At 44.9% G+C, this 23,730-nt stretch overlaps 1 protein-coding gene and 2 long non-coding RNA genes across 5 annotated transcripts in view; 1 reads left to right on the forward strand and 2 right to left on the reverse strand.

Moving 5' to 3' along the window:
- The window catches only part of TSPAN17 (tetraspanin 17), an 81,897-nt gene extending 81,225 nt beyond the window's left edge, over positions 1-672 (reverse strand). Inside the window, exon 1 of the mRNA XM_015285644.4 lies at positions 193-672. Within this exon, the coding sequence (XP_015141130.1) occupies positions 193-273 (81 nt within the window). The 5' untranslated portion in view covers positions 274-672. The remainder of the gene's footprint in view (positions 1-192) is intronic.
- On the forward strand, positions 113-11,961 carry LOC101748470. Its single transcript, XR_001466380.4, has 3 exons — positions 113-325; positions 7,918-8,016; positions 11,247-11,961. It is a non-coding gene; the product is annotated as an uncharacterized LOC101748470 (long non-coding RNA).
- Positions 2,228-22,009, reverse strand: LOC112532320. 3 transcript variants are annotated; one of them, XR_003074880.3, is made up of 5 exons: positions 19,773-21,994; positions 17,599-18,047; positions 17,192-17,293; positions 5,762-5,844; positions 2,228-4,577 (listed from the first exon to the last, which is right to left on the reverse strand). It is a non-coding gene; the product is annotated as an uncharacterized LOC112532320 (long non-coding RNA). The 3 variants fall into 3 exon arrangements; XR_006939218.1 differs by having other exon boundaries at positions 5,762-8,247; positions 17,599-22,009; XR_005859685.2 differs by lacking the exon at positions 19,773-21,994 and having other exon boundaries at positions 17,599-19,718.
- Positions 22,010-23,730: the final 1,721 nt, after the last annotated feature.

Below are 23,730 nucleotides of genomic sequence, written 5' to 3' on the forward strand. Positions count from 1 at the left end.
AAAGCCGCTCGGAGGGCCGAGGAGCTGCACGAGCCGCGGGCACGCCGTTAGCTGTGAGGGGCGCGGAGGGCCTCGCCCCCCTCCCCCCCCCCAGCCCGCCTCGCGCCCAACTGTCACGCGCGAGCCGCGCTCTGGGCGCCCCACAGCCGCTGCGACCTCCGCGGTGCGAGGCCGGGGGTTGCGCCCACTCACCCAGAAGATGACATTGAAGCCGAAGATGAAATATTTGATGCAACAACTGACTTCGGGCCCCTTGTAGTGCTTCCCGGACATCCTCTGCGCTCATGAAGACACTTTGCTCGCGGCCAGGATGAAAACCGAAGAGGTGAGGGGATGGAAAAAAAAATACAAAAAACAAAACAAAAAAAAAAACCCAAAAACATAAAACGGGCGGCGGGGTGGGGGGTGGAAGGACTGAGGGAGGGGGCGGCGCGACGGGCAGAGCTCAGCGCGCCGCGGGGAGATGCGGCAGAAGCGGCGCGGCGGCGGCGGCTCGGCTCCGGCTTGCCGGGCGCCGGGTATGGCCGGCCAGCAGCTCCCGCCTTCTCCTCTCCCGCATGGAGGAGGCCCCGGCTGCTCGCAGCGGGGAGAAGGGGACCGGCGGGAAGCGCGGGGCTCACAAGCACCCGCTTGCACAACGCTCCCTCCCCCGCCCCCACAGCGGCAAGGGCCGCCGCGTGAGCCCCGCCCCGCGGCGTTGGGGAGCAGGGGGAGGGACGAGGCCCGCAGTCGCGAGCGTCGGCGGGCTGATTGACAGCGCGCCGAGCCAATCAGGCTTCGCAGCCGTCCTGCCTGAGGCGCCCGCTCCCGCGGCGGGTGTCCCGGCGGCGGGGTGCCTGGGGGGGGGCTGAGCCGCCGAGGTCTGCCTGCTGTGGGGAGCGGCCTGCTCGGTGCTGCCTGGGCGGTGTCACGGCTCCGAGGGCCTCGGCGCGGCCCCGAGTCGGGGTGAGGGCGGAGGGAGGGCAGCCGTGGGGGCTCCTGGCAGCGCTGAGGTGAATGCGATCTCCCTTAGCGCCCGTGGTCAGTAGTAATGACGAGAACGCGTGGCTTCGTGGCGGATTTTTAGGTCGGAGATGGGAGATTTTCCATTTCTAAAGGTCAGCCAAACCCTTGGCGAAGGGTCTATGGGCAAAACTCGTAGATCCGGCAGTCCCCCTGGCAGCTGGGGCAGCGAGGGAACAGCGGGGCTGCGAGGACCGAGCACAGCGCTCCGCGGCGTGCTGCAGGAGCCGTGCCAGAAACACGGCCTGATTGTAGGCTGGCTGTGGTGATGAGAGGGTGCACAACCCTAATTGCACCGTGTGCAGGTTGTTCTAAACGGATGTCTTCAGGTCACCTCCCGCCTGAATTTGTATGTGCTACATGCACAGGAACACAAGAGGAACTACCTTATAGCGTTTTCTAGAGTTCCTATTGAACGCACGCGGACGGTATATTGAATCTGCCAGCTGTAACGTTGTATTCATATGCTACTTGGGATTCAGAGTACATGCAGCCTAGCATTAACGGCATAATAGCATTTCCTGGCTGAAGGATATCATCGTTTCAATCTTGCAGGTCTTCAGAGTTCCCTGGCCCAGCAATGATAAGTGCAATACTTTTAATTGAAAAGATGGAAGACTTCTTTGTAATAATAAATTATGTCTCCCATTTCTACCAGGCTGTAAGATAGCAGTCTTTGAACGTATGATATTTTTAGAACAACGGTAGTCTTTGGTTCAAGATCAGCTTGTGCTGGTTTTGGAGCCCTGATCATGTGTGTTTTTTGAGTGAGGAAAACATTTCCATCAGGTGTAGTAGATGTTGAGGAGAAAAAGCATTTGCTGAAATGGATCCATGAAAATTAGCGGGGTGTTTGGTGGTAAATGAGAAACGAATGCAAAAAAATTCATAACACGAATATAACTGTATAGCTTACTGTACGAATGATGTGATTGTATATGCTGTTAGAGTGTTGTTAACACTGTGTCTTTTGCAAGACCATCCACGGGGAGAAGGTAGAAAAGTAATCAGTAATACATAGATTCTGTACCGATGAATGAAAGCACATTTCCATCTACAGCACAGTAATGGTAACAGGGTATTATTATTAAGGTGCTGTTTTTACAAGTCATTTCAAGTATTGGTGACAACCTGTACAAACATTGATAATATTACTGTCACAACACCCTACTAACACCACATGTTGGCACCCTTTAGCATTGTAATGCTTCACAGGCAACAGGAAAATATTGCAGAATAATATTTATTACACTATATTCAATAACAGTCTTTGATGGCTTGCCTACCAATCCATTCATTCCTGATCAACAGCTTAAAAAAACGCAACCTTTCTCAATTATAGCACCGTATTACATGGCTTCATTTGCATTCTCAATTGAGAATAGTATCACCGTTGCCAGGTCATTTCAAACTCAAAAGCTTTTCATGTTTTCCCACCATTTGATCAGATTAAGAAGAATTAGGGCTTGTAGCATTAATGGTTAAACTACACACTTGAAGAGGGTATTGAACACAGAGCCCTGGTCTTTTAAATTCACTCTGTGTGTAGGGTTCCCGTGCAGCTTCAGAAATGAGCAACTAGACAGCAAAGGCAGCAGAACAGCTTTGATATAGGTAATTGATCTTTCAGAGTGCCAGCTGGAACAGCGTCCACTGCACCTGCAACAGCCTCTCTGGTTTATAAACACATTCCTAAACAAACAGGAATTAAAAAAAAAAAAGAAGAATTCTTTGGCTTTGAGTCATCACTTGTGGATCCTTTTTTACATGCTTTGGTGACCTGGGTCTGGAAACTGAGCGTGATTGACTGTGGCAACACTTTAAATTCAGTGTTAGTTACTAGACAACACTGAGTTCTAGTGTGATGTTTTGATACAAAAGCCTGAGGCAATACTCAGCAGAAGCGAGCAGATAATATTACCTTTCCCTGCAATATGGTGAGACAGTTATTCAAATTCTGTTGCTTTATAATTCATCTGCCTAGTTACAGGAGAACTAAGGGAGAGTATCTCAGTGACAACGTAATGTTTCTATAAGCCCAGTGCTTTGCAACACTCTGTAATGTTTTGATTTGCTACTGACATGGGAGAAAAGGTCCCATCTGAATGATTAAATACATTTCCTGCCCCCAAGATCTAGACATCAACAGACTTCTGACCAAAGGCTGCCCAAGACTGATGCTGGTAAGTGCAGGAAGTTTGATAAATATCTTAGAAGGGGAATAATTGTAGACTTTGAAATTCTTACTTGAAGTAGAGCTCTCATCCCAATTCCTCAGTTTGGTCATTTCTTAAATCCAGCACTTGTGTTTTTGCGTCTGTCCCTGTTTGTTGATCTCTGAAGTTTTAGATGTTTTCCAGGGTAAAAGAAATGCAAGTCTGAGTGACTTGAGATGAGATATGGCTAAGTAGCCTATTGCAGATGAAAGTTCCGTGAGCTATCACATTATTAATGTCACCTCATGCCACATTTAGGGAGATAAAGAGTTGTGGTCTAAGAGAAGTTCGATGTCTGTGTCCCTAAGTCTAGTTATTTCCTGGACACCTCATTTTAGTTGAAATTTATACAGTAGCAATATTTTTTCCACAAAGAAGCCATAGAGCTTGCTGGAATACAACAAGATTTATGGAGTTAAAGGTATTACCTACATCAAAATATTTTTCGATCTGTTTATCCTCCCAGTTTGTGATACCATTTGTATTCATGTAGTACTCTTGCAAACATAAAAACACTTTGTTTTCTGCTTAGCACACATCCAACTTCTAAGGAGGGGGGGCTTTTCAGGCCTAAAAGTTCCAAGAGAAGGATTTCACAGGACCAGGCTCAGGTGCTGGAACAAGCTATGTTGGCTTCAGTGAATGTGTGTGTCTTATCCCAGTTATGAACATGGCTTCAGTTTTCCATGAGAATAATACAAATCTTTTCAGTTCTTTCACAAGTGCAGGTATTAACTAGCTGTCATTAAGGCTAACACTAGTTAGTGGCTTTCTGGTGAGTACTGAGCTGCTTTTTCAGCCTGAAACTTAGCCTCTGAGTACTGAATAATAACATCCTCTTGCAGGATCAACCCCATATCATTATAATTTGGTAACAAAAGCATTGCTGTTAGGCTGAGTCACAAAGCACTGAGCGTCAATACATCTACAGAGTGAAAGGCCAGAAGCTGAAGTTAGGGCATATCAAATAATAACCAGTAAACACACATCACACCCAGTATTATTTTCTCAAGGCAATATGTATCTAAGCCTTAATGTTCTTTTTCCAAAGGCTATACTTGTAGTGTAAAGTTCTATTATTTCTTTTGTTCTCACAGTAAAAATAATCATGTAAAGAAACTGCAGGTTCTACTCGCTGCAGTTCCCTCTAAAATTTGACAGGTTTTGGAAGAAAGATGATGAGAGCTACTAACTAGAATGCAAATTACTTGAAGGGAACTCCAGTAATGGTCACAGGATCCACCCAGCTGAGCTCTACTGCTTGCAGTCTGCAAGGTGGCTCGCTCAAGATGAGCCCAGACAAGTCTTACAGTAGTCTAAACAGAAAGACAAGTCACAGCCTCAGAGCGGAGCAAATATCTGCAAAATGAAATGTGAAGACCATTAGTGCCAGAAATGCTACTATCAAACAGTAGGGAAGAATAATGCACTCTGCTTTTTCTTTCTTTCAAGTAAAAGGAGTAGGTATGGAGGGTTTGTCTTGGGTGTTTTGCCAGGAACCTCAAGCTGACACCTCTGCTGCTTTTGAGAGGAAGAGGTGGAGTGCTTCCACCTTCATGCCATACAGGTAAAGGCTAAGGAGCGAACAGGGCTGCGGCTGCACAATCTCACTGCTTGGGGCAAATGCTCAGAAGCACAGCTCTGCCTCTGTAGTGCGGTGCCTCAGCAAGCCCTACCTCTGGAGATTTTTATTGTGTGTTTTCTTAACACTTCCCCTGACCAGTCTGCACAACATTGAGGCAGGAAAGGTCTGATGTGCCTGGTCCGTGTCTCGCTATCATACATTGACTGAAGATGGTTCCAAGCACCTACTTCTTATAGACAAACAAGCTCTCAAAGAGCATTTACTATTACTTACTTCTTATAATTTTGCATGCAGGATGGTGACAGGACATAATGGGATAAAAACATATATATTATTGTACAAAAGAGTCTCACGTCTGCAGTCCTGAATTAGCGGTGACTGCAATTACTATGTAGGCAATCCCCTGCACCTTCATGATTGGTGTTACAGGGCCACTGTCATTAATACAGAGATAAATGTAGACTCCAGCAAGTGCCAAATTTATCCTTTTCATTTCGAATTGCCAAGGCACTGAACAAACTGCAAATCTGGGAACTGTTCACTTCCTCAATGGAAGCATTTGCTTGTCTGTTTCTGAAGGTTTTGATGTAATTCTTTCAGATGTTCTGTCCAGAAATGTAACTGATGTTTATCCTCTGATGGAGCACTATACATGTTTTGTAAGTTAAGGTCTTTTTTGGCTACCCATGGCCCTCTGAATTGCCCTTGGCCATTCTTCAGCAAATGACAAAGGACACCCTCTCTTCACAGCTCAGTTTTAACATACGGTGTTTACTCCATAACAGCACTCAGGACAGTGAGGATTTCCTCTGAATGTGCTTTTAATGGTGGTAAGGTTTTCTGTAAATCCACCATTTTTAGTAATCTTTGAATGTATTTCCCTACAAGGGTTTCCTTTACACAGCCCTAAGCCAAATGAGCTTCCCCATCCCTCTTCCTGTGTAGATATTTTTCTTACCTGGGGGCCTGAATGAGAGCTTGTCCAGATGAGCAATCCTTCAGGAATCAGCCTTGCATCTCTTTCCAGGCAGATCTGTAAATCTGTCAGAAGGTCAGGCAGTGGGAGCAGAAGGTTAATGAGAGAGCAAACGTGGTTGCTGAAGGCCACAAATGCAAGTTTCCGTCAGAGTGGTGGGAGGGGAAGTGAACAGACCAATTCAACTTGGAACCTATCTTCTAAAAAAGCTTTCAGTTTTGGGTTCACAAAGAATGGAGCTAAAACATGTTGAAGTAGATGTTTCACTGATTCAGTCGGGAATTCAGCACACAGCCCTCAGCTCAGACAGAGCCTTAAATCACCTTGCTGAGAACAGTGGAAAAAGCCATCTATACAACAAGTTCTTATTTTAAATCAAGGCAACAATTTTTCACTGTTTTCTGATTCAAATAGCTGTAGAGATGCTATATTGTGAGAGGGCTCTGTATCATTGTAGAGCCAGGGCCTTCATAGCAGAATGCAGACCCAAAACCATCCAGGAACAAGGTGCTTGAGTGAGCCAGTCTCTAGCAAGGGCACATTTGCTCATCTTAGCTATGGCAGTAGTAGTGCAAAAGCTCCTTCATCGTTGTTGTGACGCTGGTGACTCCTGCCTTTCAGGCTGTATGACAGAGCATATCTAGGGCCTCTATTCGTGTATTAGAACACTTCTGGAGTTCTGTGAGTGCGCTGATAATCGTAAAGGATGGTGACTGATACATTTAACATGATTTCCTCATAATTTTGTGTCCAGTTCTTATGCATCTCTATTCACATCTGACAAGTTACCACATAGTAGCATCAAAGATACCACTGTTTCCTGTACCTTAAGTATTAATGCTCTTGATTTCTCAGATATAACACAAAGATACCACAGCAAATACCACACTTTTCATACCACAGATGACAAGGACATGCTTAAGAACAAGATAAATAATACACATTTTTTAAAAGCATTTCCAGAAGGCCTAGAATAGCAGTACTATAGTCTTTACAAGACCATGCTGTGTTGTGAAGGGCTTTTTCTTTTCCATAGTGTCATGGGAGGAACAGACCATGCCGCTGGTAATGCTACATCTTTGGCAGATAGTGCTGTATTCTCAGTGGTAGCATACTGTTTGTGACAGGATTGAGCAGCAAAAGATAGGGCTCAGGCTAGCCACATGATTCCCATACTTACTTGGGAACTGCAGTATTTTGAGAGTCTTAAGCCAGATTTTGTTCCTAGAATATTTTCAAAGTTAACACTTTATAATAAACAGCCTGCACACATTACCCTTTGGACACCTTTAAAGTGAAGATGCTTCAGGAAAATATGTAGTTTATTTGCTTGCAAATCTAATAAGTAGAAAATCCCAGGCATTTTTTATTCTCTCATTACATTTACAAGATCAGAAACATTCAAGTGCATGAGGTAAAAAAAGGAGCCATCGATATTCTTGTCAGGTTTCAGTTGCCTTTGAAAAGTCTTGTTTTTCATAGTCTTGTAGCTTGCTGTATGCTTCTCTCTGTTAATCTCTGCGTTGGTATGGGTGGAGTTCATTTTAATTTCCTGCTTCTCTTTACTGCAGTAATTATACCATCAGCTATTTTGCTGTTATAGTCTTCCAAGGAAATTGAACTGCAAGTGACTGAAACCTGAACCAGTATTTGGAAAAAGAGAAGAAATCCTACCCCAGATGTACTTCTGGATCCATCTCCACCTTACTTTTTCATGTACCACCTATCTTTAAGTCCATCTTCCTTAGCCTTTCTCATAATTGTTGAAGAGCCCCAACATTTCCAAGTTTGATGTATCAGTCCCTTAGAGCAGAGGCAGGGACTGTCTGTCCTTGCTTCTGCAAGTTGGCAATGCACAACGTAATAGCAAAACAACTAAAGGAATCTTAGTTTTAAAATGTATCTCTCTGATTTTAAAATGTAACAGAAAGGGAACAGTGAACATCTTCTGGGAGATGTAGTTCTTCTCCTCTGAGACCAGGTACCTGGAAATATCAACAATCCACAGAACTGGAGCATTAGCTTAACATTAACTCCCAGTGCATTACATGATGTTGTGATGTGAAATACTAATGACAAAAATCATAAAGCCATGCTGCAGATGTATACTTTATCTTTTTGTCTTATATCCCTTTCAGGGTAGTCCTGCTTGCTCTGTGTATTGTATCAGTCTGCAGTCCTCAGGGAAGTTGGTGTTTTTCCACCCAGAAGTATTAACTTCTTAGAAGAAACTGACTGTAAGTAAAATATTTTTTATTTGGGCAAGGAAAGCTATTTTGGGACAGAAATATCCCTCCTGAACAGAATCAGAATGACCATAAGTCACATATCTCAAAGCTTTGCAAATGGTGCCTCATCAAATTCACCAGACTAAGATATGTGGCTATGTCATGACTTCTCAGGAGTTTATCATGCTCTATCCTAGTCTGAAAGATTAACTGAAGAATGTGTCACACTCATGCATGCACCTGTGAAATAAAAGACTGTGAAATTTGTGTTGTTATTTGTGGAATGCAAAAAGAACAGCAATAGGGAGGTTTTTCTTCTTTGTTTTTGCCTTACATAATGTTCATCACTTTCTTAGAAATAAACACAGCTCTCAGTATGTTTGAAAAGTTCGTTTCATCTATTCATCTTAAAAGTAAATTTGCTAAAAGCATGCACTGCTAGAAATGATAAGTTATAAAGGGAGCGGCAAGAGAGTTTACAAAAAGTCCATTGTTCTGCTTTAAGCATTGTCAGCTTGAGAAAACTGAGAGCAGGACAAAGAGGAGGTCCAGCCATCTAGTGGTAAGTGGCACTGCTGTGCAACACATAGAAGCCTTCCACAGGCGTGCTCACAGACAAGTACTCTGTAGAATGAGAAAAAGGTCATTTCACCTAACTGTTCCCAAATTTTCATAGCTGCAGGACTCTGCTGTAGTAAAGTGTCTAGGAAGTGAGTAGATCAGAGCTAGCAGCTAAATTCATTGAATCACAGAATGACTTGGGTTGGAAAGATCATAAAGATCATCAAGCTCCAACCCCCTGCTGCATGTAGGGCCACCAACCTCTATTTCTAATACTAGACCAGGCTGCCCAGGGCCCAATCCAACCTGGCCTTGAACACCTCCAGGGTTGGGGCATCCACAGCCTCTCTGGGCAACCTGTTCCAGCACCTCACCACTCTCTTGGTAAAGAACTTCCCCCTGACATACAACCTAAATCTTCCTTCCCTCAACTTAAAACCATTTCCCCTAGTCCTGATGTTATCTACGCTTTCAAAGAGTTGACTCCCCTCCTGTTTGTAGACTGGAAAGCTGCAATGAGGTCACCCTGAAGCCTTCTCTTCTCCAGGCTGAACAAGCCTAGCTCCTTCAGCCTGTCTTCATAGGGAGGTGCTGCAGCCCTCTAATCATCTTTGTGGTCCTCCTGTGGACCCCCTCCAACAGCTCCCTGTCTTTCTTGTATTTGAGGCCCCAGAACTGGATGCAGTACTCCAGATGGGGCTTCATGAGGGCAGAGTAGAGAGGAACAATCACCTCCCTGCCCCTGCTGGCCACCCCTCATCTGCTGGAGCCCAGACTACCATTTGCTTTCCAAGCTGCAAGAGCACACTGCTGGCTCATGCTAAGTTTTTCATCCACCAGGAGTTAGGAGAAGGGCTGGCAGCAATAACCACCTCAAACACAATGTCAGCTCTTGCTAGCCTGAAGCAAGGAAGACCTTAATAGTCTGCAGTCAGTATTCTCTTTTTCACCACTATAGCAACTAGATGTCTGAAGAAAATCTGCACTATAGAGGTACCTGTTTACAGCAGCATGTCTAGAGGGTGTGCACAGCAGAATGATACACTGCTCGCAGGTCCCACTTCACACAGGGAAAAGAGAGTTATGAGCCAATTGGTTGTCATGAAACAAGAAGGAAGCAATTAAACAGCTACAGAGAGAAAGCCATATGCTCAGTTCAAACTAGGATAAAAGTTACCTACCAAATTTTGTTGAGAGTGAACTCTTTCGTATTTTCAGTATAGTTACAAACTCACAGAAAAAGCTTGGCAAGGCCTGAAGACACATTGGAACAGAACACATGAAATACTCCAAGGGAAGAGTTGCCAGAGCTCTCATTTCAGAAGTGATCTGTGCTTAGAAGCCCACATCCACTTGAGACCAGTCAGCTGCAAGTTCTGCAGGGCCTGATATGAAACACACTTAGGCACAGAGAATGGGCCTCCAGTGGGATAACCCATGCATCCTGAACGTTAAAATGCCTTTTCTTTCAGTGTCTATTGAACTTCAGTAAAAGCAAAGCCAGATACCTGACTACCCAATTATAGATGCAAGTACTTTACTTACCTGTTATTTGTGATGAATTCTGCTTCTCCACACTTTCAGGGCTGTCTGTAGCCACAGATGTTAGAAGGTGAGGAAGGAGCAGAAAAGCCATGTTTTCTACCTTTCTTTCTTACCCTCTAGGAAGTGAAGGTAATGGGTGGGCTTTAATGGACTTTCTTTGCGTCCAGAGAAGGGCAACAAAGCTGATGAAGGATGTGGAGCACAAGTCCTATGAGGAGTGGCTGAGGGCACTGGGATTGTTCAGTCTGGAGAAGAGAATGCTCAGGGAACACCTTATTGCTCTCTACAACTACCTGAAAGATTGTAGCAAGGTGGAGGTCAACCTCTTCTCCCAGGTGACTGGTGACAGAATGAGAGGTAACGGCCTCAAGCTGCACCAGGGGAGGTTTAGGTTGGAGATTAGGAAAAATTTGTTCTCAGAAAGAGTGTAATGCATTGGAACAGGCTGTCCAGGGAAGTGATGGAATCACCGTCCCTGGAGACATTCAAGAGTAGCTGTGGCACTCTGGGACATGGTTTAGTGGGCATGATGGTGATGGGGTGATCGTTGTACTAGATGATCTTGTAGGTCTTTTCCAACCTTAATGGTTCTATGATTCCAGTAAACCAGCAGCCAGGTCTGAAGCCAAGCCCAGAGGCCTGCAGCTGCTGCCTGTTAATGGCTTCAGCAGTCAGTGACAGGCTAGGGCATAATGCTAAGTGTGAGCATCCTGCTTCAAAGCCTCCCAGTCTGCTCGCTCAGGCAAATAATGGCTTTTTTTTTTTCCCCTCCGGATTTACAGTAGTATCCAAATCTGCATTTCTCTGTGGTGTATTTTGTATTTTGGATATTCAATGAATATGGGGCTGTCTGCACTCAGAGCACTACTGCTGTCATACTTTATACCGCTTTATAGGTTGCCAGCTACACTCTGCAAACACACTCCTCTCCTGTGGTTATTTTTGAAGCAGCTCCTTAAAACAGATGTCCCCATATGTGTCTCTTCCCCTTTACATAAATAACAGTTTGCCTCATGCTCCTGTCATCCTTTTGAACTACAAATAAAATAAAATAAATCATTAAAGAGGGAAAAGTATCCCTTCCCACTGGTAAAAGATTTTTTTATTCTTGGTCTTCTTCCCTCCCTTCCCAGGTTTTTTCCCTCTTCAATCCCTTTCCAGCTCTCTCCCACTACTTCTGCTGACTTCTAGAAGCACTTACTAGCACCAGAATTATCACAGAAACTTCCTCCTGGCTAATATTACCAAAGAAAGACCCACACATAACAGCTACAGTTTGTCTTCATGGTATCATCCTCCTATAGCCAGTGGTACCACTGTGTGCCACCTGTGCATGTCTGTTTTGGACATCCTCTTCTCTTGGAAGGAATCCTTCCTACTCATTTTACCCTTCACTTCTCTTGGTGATATCAGCATCAGTATATTCCCAAAAAAGTCAATTCAATGTGTGCAAAACAGGCTAGGTTGAAATACATGGATGCTGACACAGTACTGCAAACCCCACAGAACCAAACCAGTAATATCAACAAGAACCATCTGATCCTAATGCTGGGAATAGCTGAACCCATCTGCTATGCTTTGTCTTGTCAGTAACAAAGTCTGGCAGGTCACTGGCTGCTCTCAGAGGATGGACTCTGCTCTGCCACAAAGCAACAAGCCCCAGCTTGGACTTCTGGCCTCCAAAGAAATTGCAGAGAGCTGGCTTGTCTCCGAGCTTATATAACTTTTAACAAACTATTTTTAGGTGTTGGATCTAGGTGAATCAGCCAAACAATCAATGTAACCCTGTGAAAACATTCTCTGATTCAAAGAAAAACGCATAGAATAAAACATCCTTGAGAACATAAATTATGTTATGTGGTATTGTCAATGCACTCAGGGACTGATTCTGCTAGCCTGGCTCATAGAGCATCCAGGAAGCATCGCTGTGGGTCTGAAGAGGACTGATCAATAAGGTACTTTTTATGAGTGCAGGAAGTAAGCACAAAGCAGCAGAGGTAGTGGCAGAGTAATTGTGTAGTCCCAAGGACTCTGATCACACAAAAAATCTCAGCTCTAAGCATATGAATAGGAGGTTTTCTTATTATATTTTGGCTGGGGGATGGAGAAATTTTACCACACAGCTTACTGAGCAATGCTTCCACCAAAGTACAAACCAAAACCCATTTGCAGAGCCATTGGGCTAGAACAGAAGAATATTTTCCTTTGTAGCCAAGGCCCAACATGCCATCACCCATTATAGCACTGGAACCTCAGACAAGAATATATTCTATAAGATGCAATATCTCAGAGACAGTCTCGGTAGTAAAATAGCAATCCTGAATGGCTAGTGCTGGGGTGCCAAGCAAGGTTTCAACAGCTGATCATGCCACTCAGTTATGTTTGCTTCTTGGCAAACGTAACTTGGGTGATGGGAGCATGCACAGACTGCCCAGCTTCACACCTCCTCTTTGATGTCTCTGAGAGCAATGCCCTCAATCTGCAGGAACTTTGTTGCTGGTGGCACAGGGATTATAAGCAGACCATAATATATATAAGACCATAATATATATAAAAGAGGATTTAAATCAGGCTAATAAGGATTGGACTTTCTCTGCTTGTATCTTCTGTATTTTTTTTTTTTTAAACACAGACTTTCTCTCAACAGCTGTGCTCCCCCTAATGCTAGAAAAGGAAAACAGCCTTCTCCTATATGTCGTCTAAAAGGAGATTCAAAAGAAGCTTCATACACAGATATTTCCACACCCCATGGGAGTTCTTAGCCTTATAGTATACCTCCCAGGATGGCTTGGCCAACAGAAGAAAGAGAATCTCACCCTCTAGGCACAGCCCTATGCTACTCTGTGAACTACTACACAGCTGCTGGCTTAGCATAGAGAATAGGTCTCAGCTGTGATTCCAGGAGGAAATCATTGGGCCAGCCCCTCAATAATGGGAAAGGGGAAACTTTAACTGCTGCTCTACCAAAGGAAAAGAAAAAGAGGAAAAGAAAACCAAACCCAAAACCAATGTGACCCAAACCTGGAGACACACACGGAAGTTACACTATGAGGCTTCAGCTACTGAGTGTGTTGAAGACGCTCCCATATTAACATGAAAATAAAGTTTCATTAAAGGAAATGAGGTAAGGGTAAATATCCCTAGGCATGCAATGAAGCAGCCCCACAGAGCAACTGCAGGACATGCAGCTGGGGCTCCAGCCTCCGTTCACTGGCTCTCCAAGCCCATGGGAGATGGTGGGAGCACGGTTACATGGAGCTGAAAGGCCTTGCTGAGAAGGAGATGATCGGGCCATGTAACACACATACGACTTCTCTCCATCTGTGGGGTCAGGGTGAGCAGACCAACTAACACTCGTTCTGTCTGTAACACCCTCTGCCAGAAGCACAGAAGTTTCCAGCAAGTTAGTAAGGAAGCAAAGGAAAGGAGGACAGTAGAGACCTCTTCCTTACTCACTGCAATGAGTGGAGTCTTAAAATCCCCAGTCTGTTTCAATCACAAACCAAAATGAGCAGCTCTGCTGTTGACACAGTAGAGGGAAGAAGAGAATTGATGGGGCAGTTGCTGGGGAGCAGGTAGAAGACGATGGATGGTAGCTCAGGACACACTGTTGCTGGCCTTCTCCCCATCTCAAACAGGATGATATCTGTCTGTCTCCATTCCCATGCAGTCCAGCCTTCACCTATCCCATTCTGGCAGCCAGGAGGCTGGGCCAGAAAAGCTTATTCTGAGTGGAGGAGGCACTGTGCCTTTGGCAATGGAGACAGCTTGCTGCTGGGCATTTCTCACACATCTGCTCCAGAGCCACCTGCTCTGGGCACCTTCTGAGCTCTGCTGCCACCAGCTGAGAGAAAACAAACATTCTTATGCTGTTTTGGTTAATTTTAAACCAGTGAAAGCTGATTATTTCTTAGGAAGCTTAATCTGTGGCTGCTGTCTAAATTTAAAGGGAAAATGTCGGTGTTCTGCTTTATATAACAGAGAAAAGGAGTAAATGGGAGGAAAATAGAAGAAAAAGAAAATCACAGATGAGAGCTGTCCATTTTTATCCTTTTTCTTCCAACTATCACTGTAGCCAAGAGCTTAAATGCAAGTGCTCTAAAGCTCTTAGCAAAGTGTGGTCAGCTGTGTGCTATCAACACTCCCCTCCTGCAGCTAACCCACTTGCACGCTGAAAAAAAAAAAAACATCCCTGAATGTCCAAAGCAGTAAATTTCAAAAGCAGGAGCAGCAGCCAATAGAAAACCGTGGAAACTCTGATACTTGTGACATCAGAGAACAAAGGTTCAGCAATACATGTCACGCTGACTGCATCAAGCCATTTGCAAGAGATGTACTTTGACCCCAAATCCCATTTCTTCACATTTCGGTGTATTAACTGAGTCAGAGCTCCCTCCCACATACCTATCTTCTATCTCCATTAGTACATGGCATTCTGCCACACAGGGAACTAAATACGTTCACCCTCTTCATCGGGTCACACAACAGCCCCAGCCGTTCCTGAAGCTGAGCAGTTCCCTGCTGCTGCTGCCACCCAAGTCTCACACAGGCTGAAGCTGTTTCAGAGGCAGCAGACCTCAAAGTCATATTGAACAAAACCGATCCATTCCTCCTGTGAAAATTACCCTGGAAAAGACAAGAGCGGGCAAGAATGGTCTGCAGGTCTCCTAAAACAATTTGATGTGAGGAGCAGAGCTGGACTGAAATGAGGGCAATGTGAGGAGGTTGTCCACATCCTTGCAGGCAGGGGACTTGAGGAAGGATGGAACCTTATCTGCAGCTGTTGCCTATCTTGGCCCTCTAACAACAAGACCAGAGAGAAAAGAGTAATACCTGCACTCTGATTCCCCTTCTTCTGAAGATGGCAATCCCTCAGATTTTCAGATTGTTTTCATATCTCCCCCATGTACCATCACAGCAAATATTTGCAGGACATGCAGCAATTCTCTGTTTGACCTGTACTGAGCGGTTTCCTCCTTAGACTCAGATCCTCCATTCAGTCTCTCTTTTTTTCCCTATTCTTTGCCCATTACTGCAAGGTTGAATGGCACTCTTGAATCCCTTTGAATTTGATCTACAGGAAAATGTTTAACAAGCACGAGTTCTGGCAAAATGGCACCAGCACAGCCTTGTAGGTCTATATAACCCCTAAGTGAAAAAGCTTATGCCAATCCCGGGGGGTTTAAAATCAGTCTCTGAAACAGAGTTGAATAGAGTTAACGGGACCAGCAGCAATGTGGGTCCAGCCGTACTCAGTCTTGGTGCCTCACACAGGGGTGTGGATGCGTATCCTAGAACAGGCAAGAACTCTTCGAAGAACTATTTGATAAGTATCACCCAGACAGGTCTGGAACGAGATTGATAGCATTGTTGTTTGTGGCACAGAGCCAAGGAGTGTCCTTGCGGGCTTCCAAGCCAAGCCAGTGGTTCTGATGAGAGTGAGATCATAAGCACATCCGAAGCTTCATGCCATGGAGTGACAAGAAAAGAAATCTACTGCAGATAGACACCATCATCAGTAAGACGGTCTTGTAAAGGTTCATAAGTTTCCAAGTGGTTTCCTTTAAGCCATATTTCTTTAATCTGGAGTGGCATGGGGCTGCCCCAGGAGCTATGCTCCCCTGCAGACATCCACACCTTCTCATCCTCAGTGCAGCTGCCTTGTTATCAGCAGGGCCCACAGAACTGCCTGCAGGGCAGCAGGCTGGTCACGTTATCTGGCTGCCTTAGCTGTCTCTTTCTGACATATAGCATGTGTCCTTCCCTTGCAAGGAAGGGCTAACCCTTACTTGAAACGGTAAGACAAGTCTAGCAGTAACACCAGTCAGACCCAACGAATACATCTAAAGGGAAACCTGGCAGTGTCAGGCAGCCAGGTGAGTCTGAAACCTGTACTCCGTTAGGTAATACTGCCTGACAGAAGCTGCAGATCAGGTCTATTACCCACTGTGTGTTCGTAGGCTGTCTGGAGTCACAAGCACGGTGCAAGCCTCTGGCAGTGAGAAAGAGGGGTAGCCTGAGTTACCCCACATACAGTGAGGTAACTGGTTCAGGGGAGGTGGGGGCAACCCAGCTGTAGTTCTAGCAAGAGCTGACAGGATGAAGCAACTGACTGATACCAGGAAGTGCTTAGTTCTGCATAACTCACATTAAAGCACAAACTGTTCTGTACTGGATAGAATATGAGCCATCACATGCAATAACACATCTCTTCTCTCAGCCAAGTGTGTACCCACAGAGTCAGAGGACAGGAAGCACATCCTTCTCCTGTTAGGGAAACCCGTCCAAAGATATGGAAGATACATCGCTGTGTCATTTTTTCCACAGGGCCACATCCTGTGGCAGATAAATACTTGCAGGGAGCCATCCTGGGATGGATACCATAGACTATTGCTTAGGGAAATACGCATTGTGATTTCATGTCCCGCTGGCCTCGCGTGGGCATGTTTTAACCTGACTGGTAGCAAGAAGACAAGTATGAGCTCACCCACATGCATGGCACCTGCATTTCAGTAGTGGGGTGTACACCTTCCCAGAGTCCCTTCAAAGCAATAGCGGCCAATGCAAGAAGGACTAAATCACACGTAAGGAGAATTATAAAGCAACAAAAAGAAAGGAGAACAATTCCTAATGGCGATGAGAATTTGGTCACACCATCGGTGGTATCTGACAGCAGAGCAACAGCTCGGACGGTTCCAGCAAAGCGTTAGGCATGGAGTCAAAACGCCAGGGCCCCACCTGCTGTACCAGGAAGGACGTACAGCCAACAGGGCCCTTCTCTCACAGCTTGGCGGCCGGCCCGGCACGCACAGAGCTGGGACGACCTTACCTCCCGCATGGGTGGATGCTCGTTGTCTTCTATCCTGAAAGATTTCTATCTCCTTACCCTGCGACAGTAACAAAATTACATTTAAAAGCTATTATTCTGAAGGCCTAATATTTTATGGTCCTACGGAGGCAGTAGGAGGGACACTCATTGAGTTTCCCCTACTGGTAAAACTTGTGCTTCAACTGAATTTGTCTGGGAAGGAATTAAGTTTCATTTCAGTAGACAGTATGATACTTCTAATAATCCCACCTGGGAAAGCTGCAGATTGGGTCCAGGCTTTCCCTCCTCTGCAGACACTGACTTGATCAAACATGGAAACCTGAAATTCAGGCTCAGCAGCAGAAGAGATATCTAAGAGGAAGCAGATGAGAGGTTTTGTACATATCAGTATTTATCATTAGCAGCAGTTCCTTCCTTTTTGGATGTCCACCATTAATTGATTTATTCTGGAACAATCAAAACGATCTAACAAAAATAAACAAAAATGCCTTCCTCTTAAGTGGATCCATCCTTCATTCTTTGGAATCCACTTTTTTTTTTTTCCTTCAGATTTCCAAGTCCAACCATTGTCCTCCAGGATAGGCAAAATGTTAATCTGTGAGGTAAAAAAAAAAAACAAAAACAGAAAATAAAAATAAAAATCAAAGCATCCTCACCTGTTGCTCTCACTTCAGTCTTCTTTCCTGTTGCAGAGATTAGCCAAAAAACAAGATCCAGCTGGAAGCACTTATTCCTTTGAAAGCCAACTTTATAAGAAAGAGCTACAGCAGCTACCTCAAACACCTGTAAAGTGGGTTGCTTCTTTTTTCTTTTTTTTTCTTTTCTTTCTTTTTCTTTCTTTTTTTCTTTCTTTTTTTTTTCTTTTTTTCTTTTTTTTTCTTTTCTTTCTTTTTTTTCTTTTTTTTTTTCTTTTTTCTCTCTTCCATCCCCCAAGTGGAGGACAGAGGCTGAGCTCTGGAAGAAGGCAATGTGAGCGGATTGCTGGAGCCCCATTAGTTTGCTCCTTGTTCTTCCCCACGAGCCTGCCTGTTGCTCTGGTCCTGCTGGTTTGCAGTCACAGCTTCTGTGCTGCAGAGCCCAGTGGGGAACAGCTGGAGGTGCCATGCTGTGGAGGAGAAAGATGAGCATAGGCCATGAGCTTTCCTTCTCTCCATGCCTCTTATTTGACAGCAGAGCTGAGCCAGTCAGCCCTGATGTTCCCTGGCAAAATGCCTATTATGATGAAATAAGACTGGCTTTGTTTATGGCTGTTTCATTCATTAGGTCACAAGGTTCCCAAAGTAATCAAGAACCCCGGGGGGGGGGTGTTTGAAAATAGCAAACACAGCGGGCAGAAGCACAGAAGGCTCCTTTGCAAATATGCAATGTATTTCATTTGCCATTTGAATTTATTTTTAAATGAAAGAGGACTTATAGAGGCAGAAAAGTGAAGACAGTAACTACAGACAGCTCTGCCCGGAGAAATCCAGACTTCATGTTCCACCCTTTACTGGGGTCAAAAGGCAAGGCTTGTATTTGAAACAAATGCAGTCCTCTTCACAAGCTGAGGTGGTTGCAGGATGGGGCAACTGATGCTGTTTTGCTCAAGTGCTGCTGCTGACCAGAAAAATGGCTCCTAGTAATCCAAAATCTGGTTTTCTGCTTCTGTCATTCCATTATGTTTAAGGTACAGTCTACTGAATTACACTACTTTTCTTTATAGATCATCATATATGATCTGTATGGTCTTAGGTGGAGGAAATTAAGTTAACCAGATTTTCAGTACTCAGCAATTGAACAACCCAAATGAAGAGGTGACTCATGTTGAGCTGTAAACAAAACCAGTAGAGGGCATAGTTTATATATATATGTATATATACGTATATTATATACGTGTATATATATATATATGTGTGTGTGTGTGTGTGCCTTCTTTTGTAAAGAGGCACATTTACCATCAAAGTAAATTGGAAGGGAGGCTCAACCTGGGACAGACAGTCTTGTTTGTAGAAAGCTGCTGTGGAGGATGTGTAGATGTCACTGCCTCCTTGAGAGGCACCATAATACAGGAAATTCAGCTACCATGAGGACATCTGAGACCAATATACTATAAAGCTGTTCAGAAAGGGACTGGTCAAGATAGTGGAGGCAGATTAACCATCAGCTATTACATAGGATGGTCCAGATACAAGGTGGCTTTTATTGCCAGAAGTTGAGAAAGATCTGCAGTGTGATCTTTCATTTCTTAAGCTGTTTTTGTTCATCTGTCTTTAGCCACTGTTGGAAGCAGGAAACTGGTTAAGTCGAGTTATAAGCAACTCAGGTCAACATTATATTCAAGTCAGCAGATAGCAGGGCATTTTAGTTCTCAGCCCCTTAAAATAGGCATGCTCAAGAACACAGGGAAGGCAAATGGCAGCTCTCTCAGCTGAGCCAGAAAAGTAATTTTCTGCATGAAGTGTTCTAGGTAATAAAGCATCATTTCTGTAGCTTTACTGGCAATAATGAAAAACCTGTGCTTGGAAGGATATTGTAAAAAAAATTTAAGTCTCTGAAGGGTAAACAGGCCCTGATTTCATCTCATGGAGAAGACTAAAGCTTACCATCTTTAGTGACATCCTAGGCTATGGAAACATTAATTTAATGAAAGAAAACTGCTTATCAGCTGTGGCCTCTGTTACACGTAAATATAATTCATTCTTTCCACATCTACCACAATTGAGAGATAATAATTTAAAATGTGAACAGAAATATCACAGCTTTGTCCTCCTGAACTGAATGGAGAGCAACAGCTATTACAATTGATCTACATCAATGGGAATACTGAAGACTGCACCGACTGAAGAGTTACCTTTGTAACCACGACGGCTGTAAGGAGCTGCTGTACCTATGGCATTGCCTATGCTCTGGACTGCAGCAAGGCACAGGAACATTCTCTGCAAGTTACTTTCCTTTTGCACACTTCATGCCACTAGATAAAGAGGAACAAGATGTCAAAAGCGCTCAGTGCAAAAGGCGCCTCACGCCCCCATCTAAAGTCTATTGATTTTTCCAAACATTTCTCAAGTCCCTCTTTCTCAGGCAGATCTAAGCACAGGGCATGTTCTGTGTGACCCTGCACATGTGGCAGATGAACATGATGCCAAGTGGTGGGAAAAGGCAAGTTGCTGCTGGCTTGTAGCTTGCTTCACCTGAGCTTATCAGCAGGGCTGCTATGGGTATGTGCTGCTTATTGCCCCAGTGCAGAACAGCTACCTGCATTTGTGCACTTACTGCACAAAACTTTCTGTCTTAATACGTTATTGCTGCTGGAGGGCAGATAATAGCTGGTGACCAGCAGCTGCAAAATGCGCTCCTGTAGGTATTTGAATTAACATCCAAGCATATAAGCCAGGAGATAAGTGGGAGCAGGCCCAGCTGCTCAGCCTTTCTAGAGCAAATCTGAGGTGATAGGTGCACCTGGATGAGCTCTCACAGCCCTCAGTACGTGGTCTGCAGCTGCAGGGAAACCTGGCCGTGCTCCCTCAGCTCTGCTCTTTGTGCAGGAGAGGGAGGGCACCCAAAGCCCAGGGAGACTGCAGCTGGAGAGAGAGACTGCTGGGCTGGAGCAGGGGTAACCTGTGCCACTGGCACACTGTCTCCCTCAGGGAGCGCTTCACCCTGCTTGAGCTTCCTCATTTCTGCTTCTTTCCTTTACCCAAATAAATTCTTAATCTGTACCACCATATCCCCGTCCCTCCTCTGGGCCTCTGCAACAAGATCTAGATCCCCATGGACTGCCCTCAAAGCACTTCGTGACAAAGCACAAAAAATAAAACGTTGCTGAAAGGAAGAAAGAGAAACGGAGTTTTTTAAGCTGTCACTGTTTTCTGCATGGGTGAAAAAGGAGCTAAGAACAGGGTAAAAGAACCTGAAGTCACAGGGCAGGAATTACTGGAAAACAACTCAGTCATCGGTGTTTGCTGGTGTTTGCCAACAAACAAATAAATCACGAGGCCCTACAGGTGACAAAAGAAAATGCTCAGTAGCAGCAGTTGCATTTTCTACTCCAACAGTCTGCACACTGACACAAAGTCTGGACAGCCTTAGACCAGCCAGACCCCAAGGGAACTCATGCTTTTCTCTGTTTTTCCTACTTTCGTGTAACCCAAGATCCATTTACCAACACCTTAGGAGTACATGGGCCTCATGACAGAGTCAAGGTCTGTCCAGAGGACTTTCCTCTTCTGGTTGAGGATTCGTTTTTCCACAGGGACCTCACTGCACACAACTGCACACTCATTTCCCCTCGTATAGACTTCTGCAGTTTAAAGGTCCTCACAGTCAGTGGTCTCAGGTTCAGGGGAGAGCTGGAGACTATAACCTGGAAAATCTGAACTGCACCATTCAGTGAAACACTTGGTCTGCTTCAGTGAGGGAGAAGCATGGGGTGGATCAGAGCAACCTGAAACATTGCACAAAGATAAGGAATGATAAAAAGCTGTTGTGTGCTCAACAGTCACCTCACAGAGCAGCTGCCCTAACGACAGGATTTGATGCTAGCTGATGAGGAGTTGTAAAACTTGTTCCACCTTTATCGTCTGATTCCAGGCTCAGCATCTGCCCAAGGGAACGCCGTGGCTCAGCTGCCTTTCATTTGTCTTTGTGACCATCATTAACACTGGTTTCCTTGCTGCAATTAGTGCTGAGACGATGCTTGCTGGCCAAGTCCTTTGGCACAAAATCTGCAGTATGAGTCACCCGTGCCCTCATGCCATTACGAGGTATGGAACAGCTCGCACAGGCTATGCCTCTGAGTTGTTCTGGAATTTCATATCCAGCAAAGGACTGTTTATTGCATGCAGCCCAGCAGCTGCCTTCCAGCCCAGCAGACCACCTGGGAAAGCTTGGTGCTCTGGCTGGCATAAGGGAACACTGCACAGAGCTCCCCTCGTGCTGCTCATACTGCACATCAAACAGCTCCTCAGGACAAAGCCTACAGATTCTAATAGCCTTTGGGTTATCTTTTAGATCCAGCAGGAGCTGTTCCACTGCCCCAGCAGCTCAGGCACAGCTGAGTCATAGTTTCATTACCCTTTGGCATGCTCACATGAGCTTCTGCTTCTTCTTTTATCTGTTGCTGGACTCTCTTCCCTAGATTTTCCTGAGCACTGTTGAAAGGCTGTTACAGCTACGTGCATTCTCCACATTGCTGCAGCTCAGCTTTGGAAAACCCCTTAAATATACATACCAGGCCCCATGAAATTTGTTTTCCCTGCCTTTCCCAGCAAGTATACAACCACCAGCCCAAGTTTAACTGCACCCAGCCTGCATGCAGATGCATTCACCAACGCTGCTCAAAGGTTTTAGTGCTCCACTGCTGCCAATACAACCAGCTGGGGACTGTTATAAAACACACCGGGCCACAGCTGAAGCTCACCTATGTTACAGTGAAGGCGTGTAGCCTTCAGGGAAGCCAAGTCTGTTGTGTAAATGTGTAGAAATCATAAACACGGAGTAGGACTAAGTTGCCTCGGATAAATTTTATTAGAGATGACCCTAAATCATATGCTTCAGAGCGACTGAAATGTAGCTGCAAGAGTGTAACCAAGAAAAGGCTGTTGGGGTTGCGTTCTGTTCAGAATTAATCATGTTCTGGCAGCAGACGTGGTATTTCACATGAATACTTGTCCTGGATTGTATCACAACATCAAAAAACCCCGCAGGTGACAGGTTTAGTGCAATAACATCAGGTGGATCAGACCCAAGAGCACATTGTTGCGCTATAATGAGTCCAGTTAGAGGACACGACCTTGGAGGGCAGAGCTGAAAACCTCACCTCAATCCTGCAGCTGACTGCACGTAACAGACAGCATGCATGGCAAAAAAAGCTTACATCCAGCTCCACATTTCACAAAAATGTTTAAGAACCATCTACTCTTTGATATATTGTTTGTATCTGAATGTTGAAAAATCCACATCCGTCAGTTATTGCTGTTGCAGCTTTTGACTGGTATTTGCCACTATTACAAACTCCAATGCATCAGTAATTCCCAGCGTACAGATTTCTCACCTTCCACCTTCGCTGCAGTCTGAAGCGGTCACTTTAACAAGGTGAAGTGACCACGATTTTGAGGACTTAGGGCTACTTCTGCAACCTTCTGTGCAGTACAGCGAAACCTACAGTTGGGAATCTGCTTGTGCACGGGGACTGGACTCAATTCCCAGAGGTCCCTTCCAACCCTTACAATTCTGTAATACTTAAAAGAAATGTTCCTGCACACGCGCATATATCGACTCCAAAGCAGTGAGTAACATTAACTACACGATAGCGTTTGAAGAGAAGGGATGCTAGTTCCTTGCAGCAGAGTTGACCTGGGAATAACACCGCTTCCCAGTTAAACGTGCGAGTGCTCACATCTGTTTGAATTTTCACTTCTTCCCAATATACCTTTGAACAACTCCCACGGCCTGAGAAAACCTTAGTTCTGGCCTCATGCTTCACTCCTCCTCCCTGTCCCCAGTTTGTGTGCATAGGGACATTACATCTCTGTTGATGACTTCTAAGATTTGAGAGGCCTTTTATTACTTTTTTTAAAAACCTCCAAAATTCGGAGTGCATGTGTTCCCAGATTCCAGCTTGAAGATGTTTCTACCTTGCTTTAGGGAATGCACCCAAGGATGAATTCACCAGGTCCAGGGAAGCCTTAAAGCAGCATTCTTCATTTCTCAAAGTCAATACTCACCATTTCCTGCCTACACGGTAACACTGCCACCTCACAAACACAAGAAAACCATAGCCAAATTAATTTACAGCAGGAGAGTTAAAC

Source organism: Gallus gallus, chromosome 4 (assembly GCF_016699485.2).
Source record: "Gallus gallus isolate bGalGal1 chromosome 4, bGalGal1.mat.broiler.GRCg7b, whole genome shotgun sequence".
NCBI lineage: Eukaryota > Metazoa > Chordata > Aves > Galliformes > Phasianidae > Gallus > Gallus gallus.